The 12,608-nt window shown below is 38.6% G+C and overlaps 1 protein-coding gene across 1 annotated transcript in view; it reads left to right on the top strand.

Annotated features, from left to right (window-relative positions):
- Window positions 1–12,608, top strand: part of LOC130915955 (RNA polymerase II elongation factor ELL2) — a 102,611-nt gene that overhangs the window by 81,552 nt on the left and 8,451 nt on the right. Inside the window, exons 7-11 of the mRNA XM_057836239.1 lie at window positions 5,050–5,167; window positions 7,140–7,554; window positions 7,845–7,896; window positions 8,245–8,416; window positions 10,531–10,575. Of these exons, the coding sequence (XP_057692222.1) occupies window positions 5,050–5,167; window positions 7,140–7,554; window positions 7,845–7,896; window positions 8,245–8,416; window positions 10,531–10,575 (802 nt within the window). The remainder of the gene's footprint in view (window positions 1–5,049; window positions 5,168–7,139; window positions 7,555–7,844; window positions 7,897–8,244; window positions 8,417–10,530; window positions 10,576–12,608) is intronic.

Below are 12,608 nucleotides of genomic sequence, written 5' to 3'. Positions count from 1 at the left end.
TTTAATTATTTATCAGGGCTAAAATGTAACAAAATAATCCAGAAATAAAATGGTATTGAAAAAAAGAAACAAAAATATTAGGGCTGTCAAAATTATCGTGTTAATGGGCGGTAATTAATTTTTTTGATTAATCACGTTAAAATATATAACGCAATTAACGCACATGCCCCGCTCAAACAGACTAAAATGACAGTACAGTGTAATGTCCGCTTGTTACTTTTTTTTTGGTGTTTGGCGCCCTCTGCTGGCGTTTGGGTCCAACTGATTTTATGGGTTAGTACTAGAGATGTCCCGATCACGTCATTTTCAAAGTATCGGAATCGGCAAAAAAATATCGGACATGCCTTTTTTCAATATATATATATTTTTTAATTAAATCGTTTTCTAATTGTATTTAACGTAACAGACATAATATGTTACACTCATCCAGAGTCCTTACTTTAGCCTTAAGGTAGGGTTATCAAATTTATTCAGTTAACGATGGTAATTATTTTTAAAAAATAATTTATCACGTTAAAATATTTAACGCAATTAATGCCTGCGCTGCACGACCCACTCACGCATTGTCGCGTTCAATCTGTAATGGCGCCGTTTTATCTATATATAGAGCTAAAAGGCAGCGTAAAATGAGTAGAGTGAATTTTGGCAGCCTTTGGAGCATTTTTTTAATTGGCTCCAGCCTTACAATCCCTCTCCCTACGATTAGAAATAACGTGGGAAGCAATGTGGGGAAGAAAGGTAGTAATTGATCTTTTTCTTAACACCTTATGTTATTTACCAACGCAGAGAAGAAATATCAATTGGTACCACTACACACAGTCATGGGTGCTGTTCCCATCATGCATTTGGGCAGAACAGTTAAATGGCTACAGTATCATTTACTGAAAGCTCAACAAATACACTAGATGGCAATATTTAGTCACGATATACAAAGTCACAATTATCCTTTAAGAATTACAAGTCTTTCTATCCGTGGATCCCTCTCACAGAAAGAATGTTAATAATGTAAATGCCATCTTGAGGATTTATTGTCATAATAAACAAATACAGTACTTATGTACTGTATGTTGAATGTATATATTCATCCCAGTTTTATTCATTTTTTTCTTAATGCATTGCCAAAATGTATATGATCGGGAAAAATCATCGGGAATGATTGGAATTGAATCGGGAGCAAAAAAAAAAGCAATCGGATCGGGAAATATCGGGATCGGCAATTACTCAAACTAAAACGATCGGATCGGGAGCAAAAAAACATGATCGGAACAACCCTAGTTAGTACCATGAGTGAGCATGGTGTAATCATTGACATCAACAACGGCGAGCTACTAGTTTATCTTTTGATTGCAAATTTTACAAATTTTAATAAAACGAAAACATTAAGAGGGGTTTTAATATGAAATTTCTATGACTTGTACTAACATTTATCTTTTAAAAACTATAAGTCTTTCTATCCATGGATCGCTTTAAGAGAATGTTAATAATGTTAATGCCATCTTGTTGATTTATTGTTATAATAAACAAATATTATGTTGAATGTATTTATCCGTCTTGTGTCTTATCGTTCCATTCCAACAATAATTTACAGAAAAATATAGCATATTTTATAGATGGTTTGAATTGCGATTAATTACGATTAATTATTTTTTAAGCTGTAATGAACTCGATTAAATTTTTTTATCGTTTGACAGCCCTAAAAAATATATACGTTTTATACTCAACACTCCCAGAAAATACGGAAGAGGAAGTACTGTAAATTAGTGCTGCAACAATAAATCGATTGAATCGAGTAATTTGATTAGAAAAAAAGCTTTGAATCCCATTTTGCTGGTTCAAGGATTCGTTTAATTTGTGGCCTTGTAATGATTTGTTTTGAAAGTGTTTGCATTTAGTCGTATTGATCTGGGTGGATCCACTGGCCTCTAGTAACAACAGTGAATATTGCATAACTTATCAACATGAATGAATCCAGCTGCTCCCGGTTAAGACCAACATAAGGTTGTACATTTTTGTTTGGGTTTATGTTTGTTTATGCATTCGTAATTTAGTTTGGAGGTATATTTTGTAGTTTTTTGTGGGAATATGTGTTTGAAGGATTTGTTAAGAGCTTTGTAAAAAAAAAAAAAAAAAAAAAAAATCTAAAATAAAAAACGTTAGCATTTCATAGCATTTAATCGCGGACTTTTGCTATGCAAGTTAGCCAATTGTTCGTTTATTGTGAGATCGCATTTATATATTTTATACCGTTTGAGACAAATCTCAGGTATTTTAATTTAGTTTTAAATGCATTTATTGCTCTTGTGAAATAAAAATGCAATTCTGCATAGTTTGAAAAAAAGACTTATTTTATTTGGTATTCACATTTAATTCTCTTTCGAAAGTGCAATATAGGCAAGCCAAAATAAATGTAATTTCAAGCATAACCACTTGTTTCTTTGTTTTACATCTCCTACAATTTAATCGGCAACACATTAAATGTTCTTTATCCGATTACTCGATTATTTGAACTAACTAATCCAGTGTTTCCCACCAATGAACGAGACTGTGGCGGCCCGCCACAGTCTCGTTTGGGCCCGCCACAGTCTCGTTTGACACCCCCCCCCCCCAACGCCGGGGGAAAAAAAAAAAAAACTAATCAGATGCGTCAGTCAGCCGAATACACAGCTGTAGCCCACTCCACTCTACTACCCGCGCGAGCGAGAGCAGCATTTTAGAGTAGTATTTTATTTATTTATTTATTTAAGAGACGCAAGGGGAACGAGTAGGAAGAATGGGAGAACGAGCGAGATAGCGAGAGATAGCGGTCGCATGTCTTAGCAGCCCGCTGTTATTTTGTTATTGTTTTTCTTTATTATTGTTACCACAATCAAGTGGGTAAGCAAATACAGACTTCTCTCCTTCTTCCCCATATCCGGGGCATTACAATAGTTTGGATCGGACTTTTCGGCGAAAGTGAGCGGTGGACGGCCGTCTTGGACGGACAGCAAACTTTGACTGAACTTGCGCGGAGAGGCGGGGCCCAAAATAAAGCCTTGCTCTATTTTCAGAGCGTTGGTCACAGTAAAGTATTTATTAGTTCAAGCAGAGTAAAATGATACATATTCACGGTACAAGAACGTCGTTTCCGTGTCCATCGATTGGTAAGAAAAGGCTGTTTGTACGAGTGACGTGTGGGCGCTCCCGTCGGGGGGACATTTCACGTGGAGTGGCTATTTTTCGGCACAACACCGACGCGCCAACTTCAGACAGGAGTTGGATAAATGCGCCCCCCCCCCAATTTCGCGAGCTCTGGGACACTCGAAAAATGACTCTCATACCTCTCCTTGCTAAGTTAATGGTACCTCGATGTGCGTTTGTGTGGAAATTTAGTTTACGAACAACGGGGAAAAAACTATTCACCTTCTCACCGAATCAAGAAAAACTCTTTACACGGCCATTAGAATTCCCCCAGTCCTGTAAATGGGTTAGTTGACAGAAGGACTGTTATTGTTGTGGTAATGTAGTACTTATGAGGGTCAAATAAAAAGGAAAAAGGAGGGCTACGACGGCCGTCTGAAACCCGCGGCTCTTGGGCCGCATGCGGCTCTTTAGTGCTGCTTCGGAGCTTTTTTTTTTTTTCTTAATGGAAAAAGATGGGGGAGGGAAATATATTTTTTGTTTTAATAGGATTTCTAGGAGGACAAACATGATACAAACATTCTTTCAATTCATTAATATTGTAATGAAGTTAAACTTGTGGTGTCATCGTACAACAGAGTAGTCACGTGGTGCGCTATAGGATCCACTGCAGGGAAAATAAACATTTAATCATGAAGGCTAATTATGTATTTCTAGCCAACTTAGTCATTTTTATAGTAGGCTAATATAGCTAGTATTGATAATTATAAGGCTTGTACAAGGCTTTTAATTTTTTGCTGCTCCAGACATACTGTATCAGTTTTTTGTTTTTTTTTTTTGGGGGGGGGGGTCAAATATGGCTCTTTCAACAGTTTGGGTTGCCAACCCTGAGTCACTACGAGATGTAAGTTGTACTATTGCTACGAGAAAAAAAGTCGCATTATTACATAGGGCAACGTAGCTGTAATCAGCAACGCATTTTACATACATGTACCGTAGCTGAGAGCTATAACATTAGCCTAGCTAATGAAATATTTCAAATATATCTTTGTTATGGTTCTTCTTGGGGGAAAAAAAATAATGAAAAAAAAAAAAAAAAAAATCGCCGTGGCACGACATGGTGTGGCTGTCCGACTCCGATGCAGCCCACCACCACAGTTTCAAAAAATCCTATGGTCAGAGACCCTCCCACCACAGTCTCCTAAAATCCTGTGGGAAACACTGTAAGTAATAGATTACTCGATCAAATAATCGATAGCTGCAGCCCTACTGTAAGTAGTACAGTACTGTACATGTTTGTAACTTTTGTTTAAAAATAAATAAATAAATTAAATAAATAAATTCTGTATCGAATCGGGACTCTGTATCGGCAGAATCTCAAAATCAGGTGACTCAGACTCCAGTGCAAAAATATGCGATAAGGACATCCCTCGTCGAAAGGTACACGAACCTTTTCAACACCACTGTCAATTTTTTTTTTTTTTGGTCAATTATTCTATCGATTACCTGCCGATTATTTTAATAATCACGTACAAATTGATACTAATACTTGTAATGTGCAGGTAGTCGTGCCATCCTCACGTTCTACATTGAGGTATCTGTGAATTTAAATGTGTGTGGTTTTAAATGGCAGTTCCAGGCTTGGTGAATGTCATAGGAGTCAGCAAATGATAGGGATTGGCGATAAAACGTCTGCGTTTCTTCACTAAAATTACTTAATTCTGTACTAATATTAGTATGCCTGGATAATTATTCAAGTTTTTTTTTTCTTGGGATGTGTTTTCAGTACGAGTGCTTGCCCATCGTCCTCATCATAAATACATCAATGCCAACTTTATGACCCACACTCTGCCTCTTCCTGTTCAGTGTTACAGCCCAGACTTTGTTGTGACCGTTCAAGTGACGGTATTGTGTTCTTAATCTTGTCTACAGGAAGCTTCAGCCACTCCACAGTAACAGCCAGTTGAAAAGTCCCCAAACCAACCAGTCATTCCACAAAACTCCCGGAGATTCTCCCTCCCAACTCAGTCCTGCAAAGACGCTCTCTGTGGTAATTGCTTACGTTAAATACTTTGGATTCCATAGGTCTTTTGGGGTAATTCCATTCTGGCAGTTTCAATAAGGTGAATTCAAAAACCGCCTTAAACTTAAATACAACTTAAATACAAGCCTGATTAGAAACAAATCAGGACTTTGTAAGTATTATCTGCAATTATGCAGTAGCAGAGTAGCAAGAGTATGAATATACTGGTAAGTTATTATATGCCAGTAATAAAGCTAAAAGCAATTATGTTTATGAGTGGATTTTTGTAAGAAGCCCTGAGAGAAAACAAATCTGAATTCCTATTGCAGGTTATTGTAGGAGTCATTATATAATATTAGGTGGCTTTGAGACTTCCCTATTTCACTGAGATTTTCAACTGAATTGTGAATTAGCATTGGAAAGAGATATACAGTGGGGAGAACAAGTATTTGATACACTGCCAGGGTTGGCAGTGTATCAAATACTTGTTCTCCCCACTGTATATGGGACGCCCCCCCCCCCCCCCCAAAGTGTAATTAAAAAAAAAAGTGTATATACTGTGATATTCGGACTATAAGCTACTTTTATCCCTCATTTTGAATCCTGCATCTTATAGTCCAGTGCGTGTTATTTATTAATTTATTTGTGTTAATAGGTAACACTGTTTTTGACAGCGGCGTCATAAAACTGCCATAAGACTGTCATATTTCTGAAATGACACCACCATGGGCATTAATGAATGCCTATGACGTATGTCATTAAGTGTCATCCAGCAAATTATGTCACTAACTCCATTTATGTCCAGCTTGGATCTTTTACATCTATTCAAAAGTGAGATAATTTGCCAGATGACATCTGTCATAAGCATTCATTAAAGCTCATGGCAGTGTCATGTCATAATTATGATGGTCTTATAAAAGTCTTATGGCACCACTGTCAAATAAAATGTTACCAAATACCATAGTAACTAGCAATTAATGAAACAACTGGAACAATAACTGAAGATATAATTAGCACAGAACATGAATTTCAATTGTTATTTAAATCTGTAGCGCTGCAATGCATGCTAGGAGGCATGTTGGACTACAACAGTGTTGACAAAAGGTGGCAGCAGAGGTTGACTGTCTCCCCCAAGGGAGCAGTGATGGTCAAATGAAGCTTCTTGAAGCATTGAAGCTGTGCATCCAATTGGTTCAAAGCTTTATGGTGGTTCATTTGGTCTTATGACAGTATTATGATGCCGCTGTAAATAAAGTGTTCCCGGTTAATATCTTTTGGTGTAAATATCCCATAATACAGTGAGGACAGCTGCGGCTTATTTTATCAATGAACAAATACCTTTTTTGTATAAAACTTGGTGGGTGGCGGCTTATAGTCAGGTCCGCCTTATGGTCCGGAAATTATGGTATATATTTTAACAAATGGTTTTCAAGCACTTCAAAATGTTTTAAACACGTTACTGTCCCACCGACTTATTTTTAAAGAATAATGTAGGAAAATGCTTGTCTTTATTAAATGCTCCATTGAGTGAGTCCACTCAAATCTGCTCACGCTGCACACTTACAATGAGTTGTCACAGCAAGTGTTTAACAAGCTAAACTATGATTGACACATGCCGCGCCTTGAAATTTTGGCTTTCAAGCTTCTCTGGCAAGATCAAACCTTAACGCCTGTCAATCATTGTTAACTGTAACAACAAACTCCAGTGCACTGCCTGACCCAGAAAATAAGCAGGAGGGAGAGACTACTACAGCTCTAATAAAATACTGTATTTATTTATTTCTTTCTTAATTGAAAAAAAAAAAAAAAAAAAAACACAATGGACTGAGGGCCGGAAGTTTCAAGCGCGAAGTAGCGAGGGATCACTGTATATAGATATATTTTATATGCAGAACATTGTGTGGGACATATGGAAAACAAAGTACATCCAATGAAATCAAAAAGTCTCAAACTTTCACCACCAAACTAATCCATATGTTATCTAATTTCTTTCCTGCAGAAACGTCCTTTGCCTTTGGATCAATCCAACTGTCAAACCCCCAAAAAACAGAGACTAACAGACCACTGCTTGCCACGACAGTCTCCGTCCCACAGAGACTACGGCACCAACAATGCCGGCGCGCACGACAAAACCAACAATCATCTCCAGGCGTGTCCGAACGGTCTGCACTCGCCGCACAAACTGAGTGGATCGTCAACTACTCCCAAAGCAGAGCGGACAGAGCCGGCTCCTAAGGCACTAACCCCCAAGACCCCACACATGGACCCTACGGTTTGCACTGAACAACAATTGCCCAACGGTCAACATAAAAAGAAGAAGTCCAAAAAGCACAAAGAGAAAGAACGGGAGCGCTTAAAACCGGAGTGGATCGAAACCAGCCCGGACTTGAAGAAGAACCAAGATAATCTCAAAGGTGAAGTTGTCATAGTTGAATAATGTTTTCATCAGTCACAGTGTTTGTAGGCGTCTTAACAAGTCATCAATCCCCAGTCTGTTGATGATTGACTGCTGAACAGCTGGGTGACCTAGGGTCCAGCGAGCCAGCAGGCAGCATTGGTCTGCAGCTTCTGACGTCAGCGCTTGCCTCGGATCACGTTTCCTCTATCAAAAGCTGCGATAAATGATCTTATGTGGCTTTTAAATGACATTTGACTTACCGCAAACATATTTGCCTAATGGCTCAACTGTGTGCTTTCTTCTTAGGGGAGAAAACACCTGTCAGAACCACAAAAGAAGACTTGCCAGACTATTTATTGTGAGTTTTCAACACTTTTTCTTTTTATCCTCGAATCAGGTTGACAAATTCCATCAGTTTCCACATGACTTGATATCAATATCAAATGTCACTATTTAATCATCCCAAAGGGTTGGGCTAACCTTCACAACGTTCAAATAAAATCAAGGGGAAATAAAACAGGTTTGCCTTCGCCAATCTTCCCAGAAAATAGTTCTGAAAACCAAACTTGCATTTATCCATCTGTTCAACTCATCACACTGCAATAGCCCTGATCTTACTAGCCTACGGCGCCACCTACTGGGAGTTTCAGTGAAGACAGTTGTAAAACCAACCTCCTCAATTCATAGTTTTACTTTCCTTTTTCAGAAAATACAGCTCGATTACAGCACTGGAACAACGTGAGCAATACAAAAATGACTTCTGTTCAGAGTACGACGAATACAGAGCTCTTCACGACCGCATCGGAGCCATTACGGAGATGTTTGTTCAGTTAGGCTCAAAGATCAACACGCTCTCACCGGGAACACAAGAGTACAAGGTACTGCCGGAACCCACTGGTTCAATCCGGATCCAGTTCTTGTGAAAACACTAGAGATTGACCGATATGGATTTTTCAGGACCGATACCGATTATTAGTAGTTAGAGGGGCCGATAACCGATTTTTGGAGCCAATAGTCATTTGCAGTAAAAGTGTAAAAACTGAATAATGCAGACACTGAACTTCATTGAAATGCCTAAATCTCCAATCTCCAAAAGTGCCTGAATTTCCTTGACTCAGAAACTTCTCTTATAAAGTTGAATAAAAAGCTTAAATAAATAGCTCTCTGAAATTGTTCTACAGAAAGTACAATACAACATACAGTGGGGCAAATAAGTATTTAGTCAACCACTAATTGTGCAAGTTCTCCCACTTGAAAATATTAGAGGCCTTTAATTGTCAACATGGGTACACCTCAACCATGAGAGACAGAATGTGAACCCTCCCCCCCCAGAAAATCACATGGTTTGATTTTTGAAGAATTTATTTGCAAACCATGGTGGAAAATAAGTATTTGGTCAATACCAAAAGTTCATCTCAATACTTTGTTATGTACCTTTTGTTGGCAATAATGGAGGCCAAACGTTTTCTGTAACTCTTCACAAGCTTTTCACACACTGTTGCTGGTTTTATTTTGGCCAATTCCTCCATGCAGATCTCCCCTAGAGCAGTGATGTTTTGGGGCTGTTGTTGGGCAACACGGACTTTCAACTCCCTCCACAGATTTTCTATGGGGTTGAGATCTGGAGACTGGCTAGGCCACTCCAGGACCTTGAAATGCTTCTTATGAAGCCACTCCTTTGTTGCCCTGGCTGTGTGTTTGGGATCAATGTCATGCTGAAATACCCAGCTACGTCTCATCTTCAATGCCTTGCTGATGGAAGGACATTTTCACTCAAAATCTCTCGATACATGGCCCCATTCATTCTTTCCTTTACACTGATCAGTCGTCCTGGTCCTTTTGCAGAAAAACAGCCCCAAAGCATGATGTTTCCACCCCCATGCTTCACAGTGGGTATGGTGTTCTTCGGATGCAATTCAGTATTCTTTCTCTTCCAAACACGAGAACCTGTGTATCTACCAAAAAGTTCTATTTTGGTTTCATCTGACCATAACACATTCTCCCAGTCCTCTTCTGGATCATCCAAATGCTCTCTAATGAACCGCAGACGGGCCTGGACGTGTACTTTCTTCAGCGGGGGACACGTCTGGCAGTGCAGGATTTGAGTCCCTGGCGGCGCATTGTGTCACTGATAGTAGCCTTTGTTACTGTGGTCCCATCTCTCTGTTGGTCATTCACTAGGTCCCCCTGTGTGGTTCTGGGATTTTTGCTCACCGTTCTTGTTATCATTTTGACGCCACGGGGTGAGATCTTGCATGGAGCCCCAGATCGAGGGAGATTATCAGTGGTCTTGTATCTCTTCCCTTTCTAATAATTGCTCCCACAGTTGATTTCTTTACACCAAGCATTTTACCTATTGCATATTCAGTCTTCCCAGCCTGGTGCAGGTCTACAATTTTGTCTCTGGTGTCCTTCGACAGCTCTTTGGTCTTGGCCATAGTGGAGTTTGGTGTGTGACTGACTGAGTTTGTGGACAGGTGTCTTTTATACCGATAATGAGTTAAAACAGGTGCCATTAATACAGGTAACGAGTGAAGCCTCGCTGGACCTTGTTAGACCTCGTTAGAAGAAGTTAGACCTCTTTGACAGCCAGAAATCTTGCTTGTTTGTAGGTGACCAAATACTTATTTTTCACTCTAATTTGAAATAATTTCTTTAAAAATCAAACAGTGTGATTTTGTGTTTTTTTTCCCCACATTCTGTCTCTCATGGTTGAGGTTTACCCATCTTGACAATTACAGGCCTGTATAATCTTTTCAAGTAGGAGAACTTGCACAATTGGTGGTTAACTAAAAACTTATTTGCCCCACTGTAAATACAAGTAGTTCTCAGGTTTAGCAGTAGATCTTGTAAATTTAAATAAAAACTTGGACAATAGCTCCTTGAATTTTTTTCACAATAAATTAAATTATCGGCCCAGTTGAGAATCGGTCCATCTCTAGAAATCACATCTGTTTAGCACTACTATTCACTTTGTTAATATATTTTGCAGTTAATGGAGGAGCAAATACTACAAAAGTACCGCAAGTATAAGAAGGTATGTATTCATGACACAACATAAGTAACACAAACTTGCGTAGCAACTATCTATGTAAACCCACAAGTGCCCAAACATTCCAGTAGTCATTCCAACCTACTAACCAACCATGATCTCTATTGTCATTCCAGTTTTCTGGCATTAGCAACTGCCAATAATAACCCTTGCAAAGACCATAAGGGGGCAATGTTTCCTAACAAAAGGCTTTACTGGCGGGGGATAGCAAATTATCCATTGACGCTGACTATAAGAAATCAAGCTCTGGCATTTAACAGTGGTCCCTTGTTTTCATGCAATAGGTGAAAAACCGCATAGTAGCCCCCCCCCCCCCCCCCCCCCCCCCTCAAAAAAAGTGTTCAATGTATGTTTTCATATTTAGCATTGAAAAGATACATTTAAGACATGTTTTTTACCTTTTTCTGCCTAGAGTACAATTTAAAATAATAAAAACCTTTATGAGTTTCTAAGCACTTCAAATTTATTAATTATGATAAGTTTTAAACATGTTACTGTACCACAGAATTATTTTTAAACAAGAATAACTTACAAAAATGCTTGTCTTTATTAAATACTTAATTGAGTAAGTCCACTCCAATCCGCTCCTGCTGCTCACTTACACACAATGAGTTGCCACAGATGTTTAACAAGCTAAACGATGATTGACACATGCGGCGCCTTAAAGTTTTGGCTTCCAAGCGTCTCTGGCAAGATCAAACCTTAATGCGTGTCAATCATCATTAACTTTAACAAGCAACTCCAGTGCACTACCTGACCAAGAAAAGCGGCAGAAGGGAGAGTGAGAGACTACGTGATCGGCTCAGGACAGCTCCATAAAATACTGCATTTATTTATTTATTTTTTTCATTGGAAAAAATCCGCGATGGACTAAGAGCGCAAAGTTTGAAGAGCAAAGTAGCGAGTGTTCACTGTATTTAAAATAGGTCACGTTACTCCAAATGTAAAAATAATAATAATAATAAAACTTATATGTGATTAGTGGTCGGCACAGGACAGCTCTGCAAAATACTGCATTTATTTATTGATTGATTTATTTTTCAATTGGAAAAAACAACCCGCGATGGACTAAGGGCGCAAAGTTTGAAGCGCAAAGTAGCAAGGGTTCACTGTATTCAAAATAGGTCACGTTACTCTAAATGTAAAAATAATAATAATAATAAAACTGTTATATGTGATTAGTTATGTCTAAAATTCAACTGTGACGTTTAATCAGACAGCAGAAAAAGGCTAATTAATTTGAAAAAAATCGTTATCAGCAATGACAAGTGGCGCGGGAAGTGGAGTGCTGAAACACCCCCTGGTGTATGGGAGGGAAATCGATTTTTTTGTAGTCATTGTGAAAAATAAATCAAAAAACAAAACATAGCAAAAATAGCGTATATATCTTTGGGGATTAAATATACAGTGGGGAGAACAAGTATTTGATACACAGTCAATGGGAAAACCCATTGGCGGCGTATCAAATACTTGTTCTCCCCACTGTATATGTTGAAAAAGTTGTGTTTTGTTAATAACATGGTTACCAACTGACACCTTGCTTGCTACCAGGTCACGTTGAATAAGGCGCTATTGGAACAGAAAAGTTAACTGGTAACAAAGGAGGCGTTAACATGACGCAAAAATGACGGGCGCTTTTATTTCCAATACAAAAACTCCAAAACACACGGTGGGTGAAATAGAACGCTGTCTTTGTAGTAGCTAAGTAGTAGTACATAAACTTTCCAGCATGTCTGTGTACTACCATTGTGCACGCCATGTATGGCGAAAAAGCACGAGCATGACAAATTTGGACCAAAACGGTGATTTTTGGATGGTAAAAAGAAAAAAAGATCCTCAGTATCCACTGCTGTGAGTGACTTCCAGCACCCCGGACAAAGACATAGCATATTCAGTTGTTTTCATAAACCAGTTGATGTTTATTTAGACAAGAGAATATCTGTTTCAGGCGGCTAAAAATCATATCAAATAAGTTCTCGAACAACCTCCCGTTTCGCAAGTTTTCACTTTTGTTCCCA

Source organism: Corythoichthys intestinalis, chromosome 5 (assembly GCF_030265065.1).
Source record: "Corythoichthys intestinalis isolate RoL2023-P3 chromosome 5, ASM3026506v1, whole genome shotgun sequence".
NCBI classification, from domain to species: Eukaryota; Metazoa; Chordata; class Actinopteri; order Syngnathiformes; family Syngnathidae; genus Corythoichthys; species Corythoichthys intestinalis.
Note: the sequence above shows the minus strand (reverse complement) of the source record. Positions and strands in the feature narration are given on the sequence as shown.